Here is a 22,644-nt window from a genome sequence, read left to right on the forward strand (position 1 = left end):
GAGAGATGATTATGAAAAGAAAAGTGAGAGAGAAACGTAAAGAGAGGAAGGTAATGAGAAAGGAGGAGGGAGAAAGAAATTGTAGAAAGTGATTTTTACTTTATATTTGTTTTGTTAATATGGGGGAAATTTTGGACAAGAACATAAATATCATAAAACGATTTGAATGAGAGAGAGAGAGAGAGAGAGAGTGAGAGAGAGAGAGAGAGAAAGAGAGAGAGAGAAGCAAAGTAAAATAACAAGGTAGAAAGAAAAAGAGAGATGGAAAGAAGGAGATGGAGAAATAGTGAGAGGGAGAGTGAGAGGGAGAGGGAAAGTGGGAGAGAGAGAGAAATAGTGAGAGGGAGAGACAGAAATAGTGAGAGGGAGAGAAGGAGAGAGATAAGCAGAGAAGGAATAAGAATTGGGAAGGAAGAGAAGGAAGGAACAATAAAGGGATGAAAATAGAAAGAGAATAAGGAAAGAGAATTAACAGAGGAGAGAAAAGGAAGAGAGAGTGAGAAGGGGAAGGAGGAAGAAGAAGAGAGAACAATTGTAAGAAGATGAGAGAGAAAAGGGGGGTACATAAATATCAAAAGAGTGAAAAAGAGAAATAGCGAATAAGGAAGAAGATAAAGGAAAGTGCGAGCAGGAGCTGACATGACCGAGAAAGCGTGTGCACTTGCAAGAGAGAGGTATAGGAGGATGTGGAGAAAACGGCAGAAATAATAATAATAATAATAATAATAATAATAATAATAATAATAATAATAATAATAAGAAGAAGAAGAAGAAGAAGAAGAAGAAGAAGAAGAAGAAGAAAAAGTAAAAATAGAACAAAAAGGAAAATGAGAAGAAGAAGAAGAAGAAGAAGAGGAGGAGGAGGAGGAGGAGGAGGAGGAGTATGAAGAAGAAGAAGGAGAAGAAGAAGAAAGTAAAAAATAGAAGAAAAAGAAAATGATGAGGAAAGAAGAGGAGGAGGAGGATGAAGAAGAAGAAGAAGAAGAAGAAGAAGAAAGTAAAAAATAGAAGAAAAAGAAAATGAGGAGAAAAGAAGAGGAGGAGGAGAAGGAGGAGGAGGAGGAGGAGGAAGAAGAAGAAGAAGAAGAAGAAGAAGAAGAAGAAATTATAGGAGAAGAAGAAGAAAATAGTAAAAAAAAAATAGAACAAAAAGAAAATGAGGAGAAAAGAAGAAGAAAAAGAAGAAGAAAAGAAACAATCTGCAAAAGTGTAATTCTTGAAAAGAAAGAAACGAATGGTTGAGAAAGAGAAGAACGTCTTAAGATAAGAAGAAAAGAGAAAGAATAAGTTTTAGAGGAATGAGAAGAAATAAAAAATGTACCAAAAAAAGAAAGTAAAAAAAAATTAAAGGAAATAAATGAACAATTAAAGCTGAGAATTAGTCGCGAGAAAAAGAAAGAAAAAAAAACGGCTGAAAAAAAAAGAAAAACAAGAAAGAAAACAAAATTTAACAATTAAATAAGTTGGAATAAAAAAAAATAAATAAAATCGAAAAGAAAGTGCAAATGTTAAAATCAAGAATGACACGGTGGGGTGGGTGATAGATGAAAAGGACATTTGTTCGGACAGGAAATATGGTTGAAGGAGAAAAAAGTAATGAAATAACTTTTCACAAATTGTCAAAGATTTCAATATGTCAACCAAAAATATTTATCATCGTCTGCATCCAATGAAAAAAGTGTTAAAAATGCCTGTTCTTTAGTTTTAAGAAATATTTCTATCCCCCCCCCTCCTCCTCCTCCTCCTCCTCCTCCTCCTCCTCCTTTTTCGTTTTCTGTCTTTACCTTCTTTTTCTTCTTTGTCCTATTTTTCCCTTTCTTTTTCTTCGTCTTCTTCTTATTTACTTTTTTCTTCTTTTTCTTTGCCTTTCCTTGTTTCTTCTTCTTCGCCATCTTTGCATCTTTTTCTAATTCTTCTGTTTTGCCTTCTTTTTCTTTTCTTTCTTTTTTTTATATTTGCCTTATTATTGTTTACTTCCTTCTTATTACTATTATTTGTTTCTCTTTTCTGCTTATTCTTCTTATTTTTGTCTTCTTCTTCTTCTTCTTCTTATCTTTGTCATTTTCTTATTATTATTTACTTTTTCTTTTTCTTCTTATTTGTTTCCTTCTTTCTGATCTTTGCTTTTCTTATTATTTGCCTTCTTCTTCTACTTCTATTTTCTTCTTCTTTGTCAATTTCTTCATATTATTATTTGCTTTCTTTTTTCTAATCTTTGCCTTTTCTTTCTTATTATCATTTGCCTTCTTTTTTTTCTTCTTTTCATTATTATTTGCCCTCTTCTTCTTCTTCTTCTTCTTCTTCTTCTTCTTCTTCTTCTTCTTCATTCCTCCCACCCCACGCCCATTCTCTTTTAATATTTCCAAGGGACAGAAATTTCCAGGAAACAGACATTTATTCCCCCCCAACCCAAGTTCGAAAAATCCCTGCTGAAAAATACTGTGAAAAATGTTGATGACCTAAATTTATTTTTGAACAGAGCCCACATGCACATGAAATATTTAAAAAGGGCAGAGAAAACAAGAACACCAAGAACAAAACAAAATTATAAATAATCGAATAAAACGAGAAAAAAAAAAAGCAAAAAGCTAAAATCTAAAAAGATAGAAAATGTATGAAGAAGCCCATATTAGATTTGTCAGCTGCATTAGCAGCAGCAGCAGTAGTTATGGGGGAGGGTAATAAGGGCGGTGGTGAATGAGAGAGTTTGCAGCAAGGGACGCTACCGCCGCTGCTGCCATAGTCAGAATGGAGCGTACGGCAACATCATTAACTATAAAAAGGAGTAGAAGCATCGTTCGTTCATTCGCCAGCCTCTCCAGTCGGCAAAGTAACACGTTCTTGTCCGTGACAGGAGTTTTTGCTGGGCCTGGCTCAACTTTGAATTGATCAACTGATGGCGGAAGAGAGAGTAGCGAGAAACAGTATTGATCTTGTGCAGGGCTTGTGTATCGTCTGCTGGTCGTTGCGGAGAAGGAGTGGGAAGCAACTAGGAAGAGTGCAGTTGAAAAGAAGGAAGGATGGAAAAGCCTACGAAGATTCAAAGCAACAAGAAAAATGGCTACAAAGAGAAATGAAGAAAACACAAAGAGAAACAAACAGCAAAAAGAAATGTTTTTTTTTGTTTTGTTTTTTAATTTATTTTTAATTATTATTATTTATTTTTTTTAGTCTCGTATTGGACTTGGAATGGTTTTATCTCATTCTATTCTGCAATATTTTTCACCCTCAAAAGAAACAAATCTCTGACTATTTTTTTAAGTCAATGGAAAAGCGGAAATTGGAAGAAATGATAAAAAGTAGTTTTCAAACTTTATAATTATAAAAATCTTTGAGACCAAAAATGTTATTTCTTTGTTCCCCCCACTTTACTGTCTTCATTTCATCCACTTGTGTGACGTATTCTAAAATTTCTAGAACTTGTGATTCATTGTCATCCTATAAAAAGTCTTGCAATTTCTGAAACTTTCTATTTAGAAATGTTGATCATTTTCTGACAATGACCATCTTGAAATTTTTAGCAACTTCATAATATTCTTATTTCTGGTTTTAATCAGACTATTGTTCTCATCTTGAGTGTTTTTTGTGCAACATTTCGGTCGATGTAGCCTTCGACCTTTGTCAGGTATATTCGTTGCCATTTTGAAAAAGAAAGGAGAAAGTTACTGTCTCCGTAGATGCTTTTATATTCTTGGAGTTGTTGTTTTTTTGTTTTTCTTGCAGTGGTTTCGTATGTGTGAAAAAATTTAGTTGACAAAAGGAGGTAAAAAAGAAAAAAACTCCAAGAATAGAAAACCATCTACAGAGCCAGTAAATTTTTTTCCTTTCTTTTCTAAGATGGCGACCAACATGCCTGATGAAGGTCTAAGGTGACATCGACTGAATCGTTACACAAATAACACTCAAGATGAGAACAATAATCCGATCCAAACAATCAGCCCTCATCTAAAAAAATTCAGAACCTTTCATAATAATCATTTCAGAGCAACTTCTGGTAATGTTCATCTTACGATTTCTGACAATTTACATCTTATAATTTCTGGCAATTTCTAGCAATGTTCACTATCCAATTTCTGACAATGGTCATCTTGAAATTTTTAGCAACTTCTAGCAATATTCTTCTCGATATTCATACTCATTTCTGGCAATGTTTATCGTATAATTTCTAGCAATTTCTAGCAATTTCTAGCGATATATATCATGCAATTTTTTTTAGTAATTTCTGACAAAATTTGCCTTACAATTTCAAGTAATTTCTACCAAGGATCTTTTGATGTTTTGTTTGACGGCATATCAACTCTTTTCGTGTTACTTAAGGCCTAATCTGACTATATTGGGAAACGTCTTTATCCTTCAAGTTTTTTATATATCTAAATATTTATTCATGGTGTTTGGTTTGATTGTTTTGTCTTGGAAAATCGTTGTTTTTGTTGTTGACTTTTCAGAACATGATTGAGTTTCGCAAAGGGAATGGAAAAAAATAATGACATCAATAGTTGGTGCATATTAGGTCAGGTAGCCAGTATCTTCGGACAGCCTGGTCTGGTAGCACCAGTTGCCAAGAATGAAATGGGTTAATTTAAACTTAAAATTAAATATTTGGAATTAATCTATAAAACGCTGACTTTATCGTCCATTTCAGATCACATCATATACCAAACATGAATCGATGTAATTTTCTTGTTTTTTTTTTGTTTGTTTTTTTTTTTTTTTTTAATTTTTTTTTTTTTTTTTTTTTTTTTACTACAGCACTAATCCTAACCAGGTTTAACCAGCTTCCTCTAAAGGATGAAGTTTCATGGGAGTATGAAATTTACAAGCAGTCCCCAGTCGTATGGATATCCCCGTTAGGGGGAGATGATGACGTTGGTTTTTGCAACTCTTGCAGGGATGTGTTGACATCCTTCTACATAAAGCGCCTGGAATTCCTAAATCGGTCACCCATCTGACACTGACCAGGTTCAACATTGCTTAACTCTAATGATCTAATGAGAACTGATGTGTTAATGTTATTATGTCAGATTAATTTGCTTGTTTTGCGGCATGTTAACCCTTTTTGGTGATTTTATGTTGAAATACATCACATGTTGTAGGAGAGTTCCTTGCAATTTTTAACAATGCTCACTTTAAAATTGATAGTGATTTTCATAATGTTCATCTTGAAATTTATGACAATTTCTGGCAATAATCACTTTGGAATTCCAATTTTTGATAATGTTCATCTTGAATTTAATAACAATTTAATCACCTTGGAATTGGTCTGCCACATTTATTTTTCAAATAGCACTCTCCATTGGTCTGCCACGTTTATTTTTCAAAACATTCTCCTTTGGTCTGTCACGTTTATTTTCCAAACAGTATTCTTTCCTGGTATATCACGATTATTTTTTAAATAGCATTCTCCTTTGGTCTGTCACGTTTATTTTTCAAATATCATTCTTTCTTGGTATGTCATGTTTATTTTTCAAACAGTATTCTTTCTTGGTCTGTCACGTTTATTTTTCAAATAGCATTCTCCTTTGGTCTGTCACGTTTATTTTTCAAATATCATTTTCTCTTGGTCTTTCACGTATAATATTCAAATAGCATTCTTCTTCGATCAGTCACATTTACTTTAAAATTACATTTCCTTTGGTCTGTCACATTTCTTTTTTCAAATAGCAATCTCCTTTTGTCTGTCACGTTTATTTTCAAACAGTACTCTTTCTTGGTATGCAACGTTTATTTTTAAAATAGCATTCTCCTTTAGTCTTTATTTTTAAAATAGCAATCTACTTTGGTCTATCACGTTTATTTTTCAAACAGTATTCTTTCTTGGTCTGTCACGTTTATTTTTCAAACAGTATTCTCCTTTGGTCTGTCACGTTTATTTTTTAAATAGCATTCCTATTTGGTCTGCCACGTTTATTTTTAATAAATAGCATTCTCCATTGATCTGTCACGTTTATTTTTCAAATAGAATTTTCTCTTGGTCTGTCACGTTTCATATTCCAATAGCATTCTCATTTGGTCAGTCACATTTATTTTTGCAATTACATTCCTCTTTGGTCTGTCACATTTCTTTTTTCAACTAGCAATCTCTTTTGATCTGTCACGTTTATTTTTCAAACAGTATTCTCCTTTGGTCTGTCACGTTTATTTTTCAGATAGAATTTCCCTTTGGTCTGTCACGTTTATTTTTAAAATAGCAATATGGTATGTAACATTTATTTTTCAAATAGCATTGTCTTTTGGTCTGTCACGTTTATTTTTCAAATAGCATTCTCCTTTGGTCTGTCACGTTTATTTTTACAATAGCAATATGGTATGTAACGTTTATTTTTCAAATAGCATTCTCCTTTGGTCTGTCACTTTTGATTTTTCAAATAGCAATATCCTTTGGTCTGTCACATTTCTTTTTTCAAATAGCAATCTTCTTTCGTCAGTAGCGTTTATTTTTCAAACAGTATTCTTTCTTGGTATGTAACGTTTTTTTCTAAAATAGCATTCTCTTTTGGTCTGTCACGTTTTTTTCAAATAGCATTCTCTTTAAGTCTGTCACGTTTATTTTTAAAATAGCATTCTCCTTTAGTCTGTCACGTTTATTTTTCCAATAGCATTCTTCTTTAGTCTGTCACGTTTATTTTTAAAATAGCAATATGGTATGTAACGTTTATTTTTCAAGTAGCATTATGTTTTGGTCTGTCACATTTAGTTTTCAAATAGCATTCTCTTTTGGTTTGTCACGTTTATTATTCAAATAGCATTCTCCTTTGGTCTGTTATGCTTATGTTTCAAATAGCATTCTCCTTTGGTCTGTCACGTTTATTTTTAAAATAGCAATCTCCTTTGGTCTTTCACTTTTTTTCAAATAGCATTTTCATTTGGTCTGTTACGTTTATTTTTAAATAGCAATCTCCTTTGGTTTGTCATTATTTTTTTCAAATAGCAATCTCTCTTGGTCTGTCACGTTTATTTTTTAATAGCAATCGACTTTGGTCTGTTACGTTTATTTTTCGAATAGCATTCTATCTTTGTTAGTCACGTTTAACTTTGAAAATAGAATTTTCCCTTGGTCTGTCATGCTTAAAGATGAAATAAACGCGCTGATCAAATGGACACATCTAACGTATATGTTGTTTATTCACTAATGAAATTTTCAAGGAATATATTACAAGAACAGAAAATACTAAATTTGATCTTTGCATTTGATTATTATGAACGCTTGAATAAACTTACTGTTCTGCTTTTTTCTTTTCTTTTTTTCTTTTTTTGTAGCAAATATCTAACAAGCCTCGTCATCCTTTGGTGCTGACTGAGTTACAGGGAATTTTTATTTACAAATGGAAGAAATGGAGAAAGAGGAACTAAAACTGATCTCATCCTTTATGGCATTCTTAAAAAGAGTAAAAGAATATCTTGAAGCAAGATTTGTTTATGGTTTCTTTCTTTCCCTTCGTTTTTTTTCTTCTGCTTCTTAGCCATTGCATCAAATAATCTATAACTGGTTCGAATTGAAGGTTGAATTGCAGGCAAAAAGAAAAGCGACTTGTATTTCCCAACTCGGGTTAAACGATGTCATCCATTATGTTTAAACAATTTTCTTTTTTATGTATTATTCTGAGTCCCTTATTCATTTATTTATTTTTTGTCCCTTTATTTAATCAGAATCTAAAGCGTAAAAATCAGAAACAATTTCGAAAAGTTGCTTCAAATAGAAAAATGGTGAATCAATTAAAGAAATTGAAAACAGATCAGCTATTCACAAACGAAATACATGCAGCCATTTTGAATTTTGTTTTTTTTTTTAATTTTCTTTTGAACAAGAATTTATCATTTTTCGTCTGAAATTGTTCTTTCGACCGACTCTTTTTAAGAAGAATCATTTAAGAATTTCACTTTTATTTTCATACAACCATAACTACGAGGAGGGCCTCTGTTATCTTCGTCAAAATTGGTAATATTTTTTTTAATTTTCACCAGCTATGGGAAAATAGGTCCACTGCCCTGGAAAAGGTAAAGGCTAAGCAAGTAAAACCTGACAAAAAAAAAAACAAACAAAAATCTGGTTTCGAGTCCCGATAGGCGGATAGAGAGGCACTGCAACAGTAACACCTTTCCAGCAACTCTTGGTGTACTGGCTCTGACCGTGTTAGCTTGCCTTACCATCAGACTTTGCCTACAACGCTGATAGGGTTACCCTGGTAACTGGGCAAACCTAGGCCTCCATCTGGAGAGGAAACTCCAGCTTTGAACTGTACCTATTTACTATGCCTCCCCACGGGATAGAGTTAGACACCAGGGTCGTTTTTTAACGTGGAGAAAAGGTACAAAGATAAAAAATTGTCTCAGTCGTGAAGGATTTATCCTCCACCGAAAGAGAACGAGAAATGGAAGTGCAGAATCTGAAGAACAGGAACTGTATAACCACAACAGATGCTGCAGTGCACCTGACTAGATGCAGAACGCCATTGACTTGCGAGACAGATAGTTGCCATCATCATCATCATCATCATCAGCAGCAGCAGCAGCAGCAGCAGCAGCATCATCATCATCATCAGCAGCAGCAGCAGCAGCATATAGATTATTGTCCTCATGAACGTTGATATTTAATCCTACACTAAGTTTCGGCCGATGCATCTTCCGGCCTTTTTCTGGTGTATTGCTTATTTGGGGCCATGTTTTTTTCTGTATTCACATACGATTTCAAAATTTTCAATTTTTGTTTTTATGACGATTAACAACTTGGCATTTTAAAGACTTTAGAGTCAGCCATATTGGACATTTAGAATTTAATCTTATTCTTGTTCTCAAAAGGTTTTGAAATGTACTTTTCCAGTCGGATGGACCGACACTATTTGGTTTTTTTGAAAAAAGATTTTACTTGTACCTTTTCGCCTCGTGCTTATCCGGTTCTTAATTATTTTTAATTCAATTAATAGAGTCGTTATTTTTTTCCTTTGAGGTTAACGTGAGGAAAAAAAATTCTTCCTCGAATCCTCATATTGCCAGCGTTATGGGAACACTGGTTTATTAAATTTCTTTTGTCACTAATGTTATAAGAACACTGGTTCATTGCTGTTGGACGGGTAAGGCATTAGGGTTTTGGCGTGAGTGCGTTCTTGAATCCTGCTGTCGTTATGGCTTTGGTTTAGCCACAATAAAAGCAGAACCACAGTGTAAGTCAAGACGTGTATTAATAAAAGACAAACAAGGAGTTACAAAATACAAAAATAAAAGACAAACAAGGAGTTACAAAATAAAAAAAATAAAAGACAAACAAGGAGTTACAAAATAAAAAAATAAAAGACGAACAAGGAGTTACAAAATAAAAAAAATAAAAGACAAACAAGGAGTTACAAAATAAAAAAAAATAAAAGACAAACAAGGAGTTACAAAATAAAAGACAAACAAGGAGTTACAAAATACAAAAATAAAAGACAAACAAGGAGTTACAAAATAAAAAAATAAAAGACAAACAAGGAGTTACAAAATAAAAAAATAAAAGACAAACAAGGAGTTACAAAATAAAAAATAAAAGACAAACAAGGAGTTACAAAATAAAAAAATAAAAGACAAACAAGGAGTTACAAAATAAAAAATAAAAGACAAACAAGGAGTTACAAAATAAAAAAAATAAAAGACAAACAAGGAGTTACAAAATAAAAAAAAATAAAAGACAAACAAGGAGTTACAAAATAAAAGACAAACAAGGAGTTACAAAATACAAAAATAAAAGACAAACAAGGAGTTACAAAATAAAAAAATAAAAGACAAACAAGGAGTTACAAAATAAAAAAATAAAAGACAAACAAGGAGTTACAAAATAAAAAAATAAAAGACAAACAAGGAGTTACAAAATAAAAAAATAAAAGACAAACAAGGAGTTACAAAATAAAAAATAAAAGACAAACAAGGAGTTACAAAATAAAAAAATAAAAGACAAACAAGGAGTTACAAAATAAAAAAATTAAAGCCAAACAAGGAGTTACAAAATACAAAAAATAAAAGACAAACAAGGAGTGCCAAAAAAAAAAAATAAAAGACAAACAAGGAGTTACAAAATACAAAAATAAAAGACAAACAAGGAGTTACAAAATAAAAAAATAAAAGACAAACAAGGAGTTACAAAATAAAAAAATAAAAGACAAACAAGGAGTTACAAAATAAAAAAATAAAAGACAAACAAGGAGTTACAAAATAAAAAAATAAAAGACAAACAAGGAGTTACAAAATAAAAAAATAAAAGACAAACAAGGAGTTACAAAATACTAAAAATAAAAGACAAACAAGGAGTGACAAAATAAAAAAATAAAAGACAAACAAGGAGTTACAAAATAAAAAAAATAAAAGACAAACAAGGAGTTACAAAATACAAAAATAAAAGACAAACAAGGAGTTACAAAATACAAAAATAAAAGACAAACAAGGAGTTACAAAATAAAAAAATAAAAGACAAACAAGGAGTTACAAAATAAAAAATAAAAGACAAACAAGGAGTTACAAAATAAAAAAATAAAAGACAAACAAGGAGTTACAAAATACAAAAATAAAAGACAAACAAGGAGTTACAAAATAAAAAAATAAAAGACAAACAAGGAGTTACAAAATTAAAAAATAAAAGACAAACAAGGAGTTACAAAATAAAAAAATAAAAGACAAACAAGGAGTTACAAAATAAAAAAATAAAAGACAAACAAGGAGTTACAAAATACAAAAATAAAAGACAAACAAGGAGTTACAAAATAAAAAAATAAAAGACAAACAAGGAGTTACAAAATAAAAAAATAAAAGACAAACAAGGAGTTACAAAATAAAAAAATAAAAGACAAACAAGGAGTTACAAAATACTAAAAATAAAAGACAAACAAGGAGTGACAAAATACAAAAATAAAAGACAAACAAGGAGTTACAAAATAAAAAAAATAAAAGACAAACAAGGAGTTACAAAATAAAAAAAAATAAAAGACAAACAAGGAGTTACAAAATACAAAAATAAAAGACAAACAAGGAGTTACAAAATAAAAAAATAAAAGACAAACAAGGAGTTACAAAATAAAAAATAAAAGACAAACAAGGAGTTACAAAATAAAAAAATAAAAGACACAAGGAGTTACAAAATAAAAAAATAAAAGACAAACAAGGAGTTACAAAATAAAAAAATAAAAGACAAACAAGGAGTTACAAAATACAAAAATAAAAGACAAACAAGGAGTTACAAAATACAAAAATAAAAGACAAACAAGGAGTTACAAAATAAAAAAATAAAAGACAAACAAGGAGTTACAAAATACAAAAATAAAAGACAAACAAGGAGTTACAAAATAAAAAAATAAAAGACAAACAAGGAGTTACAAAATAAAAAAATAAAAGACAAACAAGGAGTTACAAAATAAAAAAATAAAAGACAAACAAGGAGTTACAAAATAAAAAAATAAAAGACAAACAAGGAGTTACAAAATACAAAAATAAAAGACAAACAAGGAGTTACAAAATACAAAAATAAAAGACAAACAAGGAGTTACAAAATACAAAAATAAAAGACAAACAAGGAGTTACAAAATACAAAAATAAAAGACAAACAAGGAGTTACAAAATAAAAAAATAAAAGACAAACAAGGAGTTACAAAATACAAAAATAAAAGACAAACAAGGAGTTACAAAATAAAAAAATAAAAGACAAACAAGGAGTTACAAAATAAAAAAATAAAAGACAAACAAGGAGTTACAAAATAAAAAAATAAAAGACAAACAAGGAGTTACAAAATACAAAAATAAAAGACAAACAAGGAGTTACAAAATAAAAAGAGTGTTTGCATTCCACTGAACATGCGAGGTTAACTCCAGAACTAGAGTCCTACCTGGGATCATTGAGGGTTCCGGTATATATGGACGGTGGTTTAGTCCATTCAGAGGGTGGTTCCCCACAACATGTATATAAAGAAATTTTCTAGCACCGAGACCCTATGTTGCCTGGGATTGAACGAAGATCAACAAATCTTTCACATTTCCAATACTTTTGCTGTCATCGAAATCGGTAAAATCGCCTATTTTTTAATCAAAGCGATTGATTGCCTCGCAAGCAATACATTATAGTCTACATTACACTATAGAGAATCTACTGTTGATTTTATGAAATTATTTTGATATAATGGCTGGAATTAAAGTTTAAAATGCAAGTCAAGTATCATGCTTCAATTATGTTTTAAACAGAAACATCTATTTCAAATGCAGTTCTCTCTTCTCAAAGAATCTACTGTTAATTTTATAAGCCGATCCCTTTTGCTTGTGCTGGGATAAAACATCTCAAATGGACTCGTGATATCAGGTTGTATAAGAGTATAACGTTTTCCAAGCTGCGAGAAGCCTACATTTTCAAAACAGTTTTTCCATGAAAGCGGTGTGAATGAGACACCGTCAATTATGTAGAATCTAAACGGAATGTTACCTCGCTTTCTGCTCGTGTGCATCACTCAGGATTTCGACATCTATTTTATGACAATTACAAGAGTTGTTCTAAAAGTAAAACCTCCTATTTTTTGTTAACTCAAAAACTAAAACGTTGAAGAGCTAAAAAGACAGGAGTGATGCCATTAAAACGAGCGACCTTTTGTGCTCCAGAATTTATTTTTATACATAGTCACCACCATTCTTACTGCACCTTAGTCAACCTCTCTTGGTCATAAAATCAGGAGCACGCTTTGCCGCTCACATCTCTGTCGTCACTCTGAAATTGACGAACCCATCTCCTAACTATGCTGTTAACAACTGCATCAGTTTCGTAAACGTTCAACAGGCGCCGGTGAATGTTGATTGGTTCAATATTTTCTGCATGGTGGAATTCAATGACGCATCTCTGCTTCTGATGCACGTCCATGGCAGGGGTTGCTTTTTAAAAGTCTCACACTATCAATATCTGCAACAGAGAGATGAAACTTTCAGATTATGAATGCATAAGATCAATTATCATAACAATGTAATTTGAAATCCCCTTCTGCTCCATTCAAGCGCAACAAAAAAACAGGAGACATTACTTTTTGAACATCTCTCGTAATTAACAGATTATGAGCATTTTAAGGACTTCAGAGTCGGCCATCTTTGACGCCATCTTGGAAAACTACTTTTTCAGTAGTTAGTTTGTTATCAACATTTGGTTATAGTTAGCTAACCTACTTCCTAATTTCCGGCATAGAGCTACTGGAAGCGATGACGAGAAAAATCAGTTCCTTCATTTTTATTATTCGTCAGTATTTCTATTGTCAAGCGATTTATTGAAATAAAATATAAGAAAAAGGACATTATTGAAAAGTATACAATAAAAAATTAACAAAATTATAAAAAGATAAAAATAACACAATCGTCTTTATTTGCACTTTTAATAACAAAATAAAAAAAAATACTTAAAAATTTTTATTTGAAATTTTATAAGAAATATATGTTTATGAAATAATAAAAATATGTTTTTTTAATTTTAAAAATGAAAGTTTTTGTGATTTGAATTTATATAATAAATTTATGTTTATGAAAGTATAAAAATAAAATTATTGAAAGCGGTGACAATCAGTTCCTTGACTTTTATTGTTCTTCAGTATTTCTATTGTGAAGTGATTTATTGACATAAAATAAAATATAAGAAAAAGGACATTATAGAAAAGTATACAATAAAAATTAACAAAATTATACAAATAAAAATAACACAGTTAGTCTTTATTTGCACTTTTAATAAAAAAAAAAAAAAGTTGAAAAAAGAAAAAAGATTTGCCTTGTAACCCTACGCCGGAAATTAGGAAGTACTTTAGCTGACTATAACCCATCAACCACATCTATTGCAAGCATTGGGTACGCAGAAAGTGCAGTGAAATTACTGGTTGGTTACGAAATAATAATCATTTTAAGTGTAAGCAGTATAAGATAATGACGACGGTTGAGAATGTGGAGAAAGTATATTTGGATGGTGAAGCGATTGAAGTTGTCTATAAATTTTTTTATTATTATCTGAGTGATACCATTGAAGCACGGAAAGGAACAGGTGCAATTGTAAGAGTTAGATGGAATAAATTCAGGCTACTTCTGTCATTAAATGAAATGTTGCAATGACCCGGCTTTGCAGGTGTCAGGTTGCAAGAAAATAGAACAAAACACAGATCGATAATTAACAACAACCTGCCCCCTGTTTAACTGGTTCCCAACCTTTTTATTTTTCTTATGTATATACTAGCCTGGGTACCCGGTGTTGCCCGGGTGTTTGGAGGCGTGTGTTGAGCAAAAGAAGAAAAAGTGGAAGTAAGTAGGCAGGCTCGAACATGTAGCCGGAAGTAACACAGGTTTAAATTAAGGCTAGTGAATCGAAAAGAGGGGATGACTTTCGAAAAAAGCGACCTCTCCCTGTAGAAAAGTGCCCAGTTGAGGGTGAAGGAATTAATGTTTTTAGCCAATTTTTCGATATTTGTCATCCAAAGGAATGAGCTTCAAAACTATACCAATCTCGTGAAAATCCGTCGCCACTCTCGAAAGTTTTAGGCAGACATACATACATACATACATTTAAACAGACAATGTGATTAAATATAGTATATATATATATATATATATATATATATATATATATATATATATATATATATATAAAACATTCAGAATGTGAGAGAATATATGATTATCAACTTGAATCGAAACCGAAACCGAAACCAAAACTTATGAAAAAATAAATAAATATATATATATATATATATATATATATATATATATATATATATATATATATATATAACTTGAGTTCCTTCAGCTATAATCGAAACCAAAACCAAAATTTATGAAGAATTCTTGGTGAAATTACTTATTACAAGAAATGGAAGTTCATGACAATTAAACGACAGTCACTCAGATGTAAGAGGGACACACAAAATAAATAAGACACACGCTATAGATGCCAGTGTGACAAATGATTACAAATTTATACTCATAGAAGATCGAAACTAGAATCTCTATCTCTACAATTATATAAATGCAACTTTGTCCGTGTGTGTGTGTGTGTGTGAGTTCGTTCCTTATAGACTCCAAAACGGCCAAACAGATTTTCTTTAAAATTTATAGAACTTTCGTGTATAAGTCTGGGAGTGATCTTAATTAAGTTTTGTCTCAGAATACCTCTGATAATTACCGATAATCGAAACTGTTATTTTAATTTATCTAACATCGATAAAGCCAGTTTTTCTATGTCGTCATTTAGCAACAATAATAGAACAACCGGCTGTGAAAATTCTACTGTGGATAAGTTGATAACATGTTTTTTTGTTTTTTGTTTTTTTGTTCTGTAGGTTCAAACTCCACACGTAAATTTCTTAATGTTTTTTTTTTCATTAATTGCAAAGAATTTTATAAGACTTGAAAATTTACATGTTTTTTTTTTATGACGCGGTCTGTAGGTTCAAACCCCGCACATAAATTTCTTAATGATTTTTTTTTTTTCGTTAACTGGAAAGAAGTTTATACAAAATAATTTTATAAAAGAAACAGTAGGTTCTCTAGAGTGCAATGTAGAATAATATATTTTGGACTAAGTTACTGCATGGAGGCATGTGAAACTTCCTCCCAGGCGATTTCATGGATTTCGATGGCAATAAAAATATAGAAGTGTGAAATATTTGTTGATCATCATTCAATCCCGAGCAACGTCATGTCTCCCTGCTAGTACTTTATAGAGATTGAGTAAAGATGAATACGTAATTACTAGGGCTTTGTCAACAGCATATTCTTTTCATCGTTTTGATTCTCGAATAGATATCCGACACAGTTAGACACAGTTAATCAACCGAGAACCACATCACTCTATGTAAAAGCATATGATATCAGCGGATACATACTCGAGAGTCAAAACAATGGAAAGAATATGCTGTTGTCCTAGCTCTAGTAATTACAAATCATGAATTCCAGTCTTTCACCTTCCATGAAAAATGGACTCGTGTGTGAAATCGAAGATTTCAAGTAAATTTCAGCAAACACTTAAATTTAGATAGAGAAATATATCCAGCTTGGAAGGATATCGTTTTCCATTAGTTTAATCACGTCTTGTCCTTTTCATCTTCAAATTCTGCAGCAGTGTTGTTTTCGAACTATTATTTATCCGCCATTAAAAGATTGTGGGTGGGTGAATGGGATATAATAGGAACCACTTTCTTTCCACATAGGATCGTCTAAGTGAGTGTTCCTAATGATGGCGGCCTGAACAGAGCTGAAAGAGAGAAACAGACCAAATACCAAGGTCTCATGTATGATATGAAAAGAAACTGGAATCTTAGGGAGATATCAATCATACCAGTTATCATAGGTGCTACAGGGATTATGAAGAAGAACCTGAAGTCCTACCTTACTAATATTCCTGGTGAATCAAGTGCAAAAGAGATCCAGACAATTGCACTTAAGGGAACAGCGAGGATACTAAAAAGAGCTCTCGGTTGGTTTCAATAAAAAGCGGGGCAATGTTGGCAGCTGGTTTGGCTGCCCCATACCCAGCATTACAATCTTCAAAGGAAGAAAAATGAAATAAAAAAAGTGGATTATTAATTTTTTTCAGGGGGGGGGGGGAGGGGTCCTTTCTTCATTTTTTACTGATTTTAGGTTTGCCTTTTCTGAAGAATTCCTCGTTTCTCCTTAGGAACTGGGGGAAAAAAACAATAAAAAAAAATAGAAGCTCAGTTGCCTCAACGACTATTGGAATGATAATGGCACTTTTCCAAATCAAAGCTTTTAACCAATTCCATCATATTCTTGAAAAGGCACCAGTTTTATTGAGTATCAAGATTGGTTGCCTATTTTATTTTACGGCATATCAATCCCTTTTGGGTTATTTAGTGTCGAATCCAATAATTTGGGATAAATGTTGTATGCTTCAAGTAATTTTATATCTTCAAATATTTATTTATAGAGTTTGGTTTGGTTGTTTTGTTTTACGGCATATTAACCCTTTTTAGATTATTTAATGCTGAATCCAGTAATTTTGGAAAAAAAAAGGCTTTATGCATCGAGTTCTTTATTTCTATAAGTATTTATTGATGGCGTTTGGTTTGGTTGTCTTGTTTTAAGGCATATAAACCTATTTTGGGTTATTTAATACTAACTCCGGTAATTTTTTTGGGGGGGATAGATTTTATGTTTCAAGTTCTTTATATCTTCAATTATTTATTCATGATGTTTCGTTTGATTGCTTTGTTTTACGGCATATCAATCTTTTTTTAATTCAATCATTTTGGCAAACAATTTTATGCTTCAGGTATTTTATATTTTTAAATATTTATTCATGGTGTTTGGTTTCATTGTCTCGTTTTACGGCATATCTACCCTTTCTTATGGATTATTTAGTGTCCATTTTGTATTTAGAATCCAGGAATTTGGGAAAAAGAGCTTCAAGTTCTTTATAATCTTCAAATATTTATACATGACGTTTGGTTGTTTTATTTTATGGCATAGTGTTGGCCCGCTTAATCGAAATCGGAAATCAGAAAAATTGACAAATTTTTCGGTATCAGAATCAGTATCGGAATCGAAAAAAATGGTGCCTATTTTCCAATGCTAAAACAATTCTTTTAATTGTCTTTTTTTTAATTTGATTTTATAAAAGTAAAATCTTCATTTGATGGTAATAATAATAAAATAATAAATAAGAATAAATAATAAATAATAATAAATAATAAATAATAATAAATAATAATAAATAATAATAAATAATAATTATTATTATTTATTTATTATTATTTTATTATTATTTATTATTTACTATTATTTATTATTATTTATTATTATTATTATTATTATCATTAATTATTATTCATTATTTATTATTATTCATTATTATTATTATTTATTATTATTTACTATTATTTATTATTTATTATTATTTATTATTTTATTATTATTATTATTTATTATTATTTATTATTTATTATTATTTATTATTATCATCATTTATTATTATTATTATTATTTATTATTTATTATTTATTATTTATTATTTATTATTATTTATTATTATTTATTATTATTTATTATCTTATTATTTATTATTAATTATTATTTATTATTTATTATTTATTATTTATTATTATTTATTATTATCATCATTTATTATTATTATTATTATTATTTATTATTTATTATTTATTATTTATTATTTATTATTATTTATTATTATTTATTATTATTTATTATTATTTATTATCTTATTATTTATTATTTATTATTATTTATTTATTGTTATTTATTATTTATCATTATGTATTATTATTTATTATTATTTATTATTATCATTTATTATTATTTATTATTTATTATTATTATTTATTATTAATTTATTATTATTTATTATTAATTTATTATTATTTATTATTATTATTTATTAATTATTATTACTTAATATTATTTATTATTATTTAATATTATTCTTTATTATTATTATTTACTATTATTATTATTAATTATTATTTATTATTATTTTATTATTATTATTATTTATTGTTATTATTATTTATTATTATTTACTATTATTTATTATTTGATATTATTATTATTATTTATTATTTTATTATTTATTATTATATATTATTATTTATTATTTATTATGTATTATTATATATTATTATTAATTATTTGTTATTATTTACTATTATTTATTATTTAATATTATTATTATTTATTATTATTTTTTTATTATTTATTATTATTTAATATTAATATTATTTATTATTATTATTAATAATAATATTTATTATTATTTACTTCTTGATTTTAAAATACCAGTAAAGTTAAAATCGATAAATCATCCGCCACAAGTGTGATTTTACGTTTAGAAAACTATCTGCATATTTAACATGATTTTTTTTTTTTTACAGAAATCGGTAAAAAAACAATAACACTTTTATAGTTAAATATTAAGAGATTTATAAAGAATCAGAATCGGAATCAGTAATTGTATTGGAATCAGTAATTTACTACGGAATCAGTAATTGTATCGGAATCAGGAAAAATATTGGAATCGTCCCATCACTAATATCAACCCTTTTTTGTGTTATTTAATGCCGGATTAAGTAATTTTGGTAAAAAAATTTATGCTTTCGGTATTTTATATCTTCAAATATTTATTCATGTCTGGTTTGTTTGTTTTGTAGAGAAAAATTGTTGTTTTTGTCTTTGACTTTTCAGAACATGATTAAGTTTTAGAAAAGGAAAGGAAAAAAAACACATCAATGTTATATATTTAAGTCAGGAAGCCGATATCTCCAGACAGCCTGATCTGATAGCACCATATAGAGTATCAAAAGAAGTCTGACATATGTGAAAGCTGTTTATTGATCGAGCATTATCCTCTGCTAGAGGAGACATATTTTTGATATAGTTAGCATAGTAAGTATTAAGTGGCTGTTTAGTCCATGGTGTTACATAGTTGGTGTGTTTTTCAACCTTGGGCCTCTTGGCCTTTTGGCCAAGATCAAATCACATTCGTAGTATCTGCCAGAACAGATACTGCAATCAAAGATGTGGGGGCAACCCCACATATCAGATCATTGTTCTTGTAGAAATCAGTTATTGGTCAATGTCGGGGAAACCCTTCTAACCAATTGTCACTATCCAGTTCCCCTACTCCCCGGGGAGCTGGTTCCCCTTCCCTTCATTCTCCACATTAAAAAACGGTCTTGTGCCTAATTTGCTCAGTGGGGAAGCAAATAAATACACAGTGTTCACTTTATCGGAAGAACCAGCACACGTAGCCCTTATAATTTCTATTTGGGAAATTCCACTTTAAATATTTTAATTTAGCCAGGAAATTTACCGTTACTTTACTGTCTTTACAATTTGACATGTGAGGATTATCAAAACATGGATTCATTTGAAGGTGTTATATTGCACACACAAAAAAAAAACAAAAAAAACCGATAAAACAAAGAAAATGTAGATAACTATTTTATTAAGTAAAATAACAAAAAAAAAACATAATAAAAAATAGTTGTGTTAGATACACCTCCATGTTTCTTTTATATCTCTCGATGACTGGAAGTCATGTGACACGACTCACGTCACAACAGATTGTAATTAGTCACTCTGATATGAATGCTCAACCTATATACTGAAAAACTTTTGATCTACAGCCTTGAAATTTGGTATATAGGATATTCAGACATGCGGAAAACCTTTTTATCCGTTTTCATCTGGAAAAATGGCTGCTAAAGGGTCCATTACACCTGAACAATACTACACCTGAACAATACTATACCTGAGCAATACTACACATGAACAATACTATACCTGAACGATACTACACCTGAACAATACTACACATGTACAATACTACACCTTAACAATACTATACCTGAACAATACTATACCTGAACAATACTATACCTGAACAGTACTATACCTGAACAATACTACACCTGAGCAATAATACACCTGAACAATACTATACCTTAACAATACTACACATGAGCAATACTATACCTGAACAATACTAAACCTGAACAGTATTATACCTGAACAATACAATACCTGAACAATACTATACCTTAACAATACTACACTTGAACAATACAATACCTGAACAATACTACACCTGAACAGTACTATACCTGAACAATACTATACCTGAACAATACTATACCTTAACAATACTACACCTGAACAATACTATACCTGAACAGTACTATACCTGAACAATACTACACCTGAGCAATAATACACCTGAACAATACTATACCTGAACAATACTAAACCTGAACAGTACTATACCTGAACAATACTATACCTGAACAATACTACACCTGAACAATACTACACTTGAACAATACTATACCTGAACAATACTATACCTGAACAATACTATACCTGAACAATACTACACCTGAGCAGTAATATACCTGAACAATACTACACCTGAACAATACTACACCCGAACAATACTATACCTTAACAATACTACACCTGAACAATACTATACCTGAACAATACTACACCTGAACAATACTATACCTGAACAATAATATACCTGAACAATACTATATCTGAACAATAATATACCTGAACAGTACTATACCTGAACAATACTACACATGAGCAATACTATACCTGAACAATACTACACCTGAACAATACTCGTCTGAACTCCAATCTCTGGTCCCCCCTCGCCAATCTTTCACGAAAAACACCATCTAGCTGAATCCACTGTCAAAAATTTCCACCACTCTATATCTGTGCCTAAATCAAAACGCGGATTCCATGAACAAAGCTTCTTTCTTAGAACTGCACGCCTGTGGAACTCTGTTCCGTCTGCCTGCTTCCCTCCAGACTACAACTTGGATGTCTTCAAGTCCAATGTTAACAAATTCCTAATCAACTGCCCCCTTAATTAAACACTTCATCAAATCTCCACACTAACGTAATGTACTTGCAATAACCCTTATCCCTGAGTGGCTTCCGGGCCTTGATAAGTGGTGATCACTGTGTAAAAAAAAAAAAAAAAAAATACTATACCTTAACAATACTATATCTGAACAATACTATACCTGAACAATAATATACCTTAACACGACTACACCTGAGCAATACTACATCTGGACAATAATATACCTGAACACTACTACACCTGAACAATACTACATCTGGACAATAATATACCTGAACAATACTATACCTGAACAATACTATACCTGAACAATACTACACATGAACAATACTATACCTTAACAATACTATACCTGAGCAATACTATACCTGAACAATACTACACCTGAACAATACTATACCTGAACAATACTATACCTATATATATATATATATATATATATATATATATATATATATATATATATATATATATATATAAATGAACAATACTATACCTGAACAATTATAATCAGTTAATCAATCGAAAAATGAAACAACAAGTTAAATATTTTTCCTTTATATTTATTTTTTGTTAATTAACGTGTTCCATTTTTGTAAACTGTTTCAACAATTTCCACTACAAATTTACCCGCTTCTAGTACAGTAATTTCCTGTTGCTTTCCTTCTTGATGTGGGGGATTCTTATCCTCCCTTGGGATAAACGCTCCCCCAGATACCAAACTGGACATTTCTACAACTGGGCACAGTACATACAGCACCTAACCTTCCCAAGGTCACCCATTTGTTACTGACAGCAATTTGATTTTATTAATTATTAATCAATTTCTTGCCTAAAATATACTATTCGTCAGAGATGTATTCGATTTTCGAAGTACATACTGAGGTCACATGTCTGACGAACGTAGATTTTTCCGAAATATTACATTACAGATCTTCTATGTGATCTAGTAATGACACAATACAACTAATATGTAATTATCTGATGATACGGGCAGATAATCTTTATCCTGTCTATTGAAAAACTTGTAATGAATTAAGTTAATACACCTGAGGTTGAAATTATAAAAAAACATATTTGGCTCTACTAATGTATTGAGCATTCTTTATCCTTGTATTTTTTACCAAATATGCCTCTTAATACATACATATATATATATATATATATATATATATATATATATAAATATATATATATATATATATATAACTACTTCATTTACTCACATAAAATTAATATAAAAAAGTATAAATTTATGCGTGAACTTTAAGTATTTA

At 30.1% G+C, this 22,644-nt stretch overlaps 1 protein-coding gene across 1 annotated transcript in view; it reads left to right on the forward strand.

Annotated features, from left to right (window-relative positions):
- Positions 1 to 8,014, forward strand: part of LOC145263035 (complement component C9-like) — a 46,900-nt gene extending 38,886 nt beyond the window's left edge. The window contains exon 3 of the mRNA XM_080119867.1: positions 7,258 to 8,014. Within this exon, the coding sequence (XP_079975993.1) occupies positions 7,258 to 7,268 (11 nt within the window). The 3' untranslated portion in view covers positions 7,269 to 8,014. The remainder of the gene's footprint in view (positions 1 to 7,257) is intronic.
- The last annotated feature ends 14,630 nt before the right edge of the window (positions 8,015 to 22,644 follow it).

Source organism: Euprymna scolopes, chromosome 38 (assembly GCF_053919585.1).
Source record: "Euprymna scolopes isolate OS-2025 chromosome 38, ASM5391958v1, whole genome shotgun sequence".
NCBI lineage: Eukaryota > Metazoa > Mollusca > Cephalopoda > Sepiida > Sepiolidae > Euprymna > Euprymna scolopes.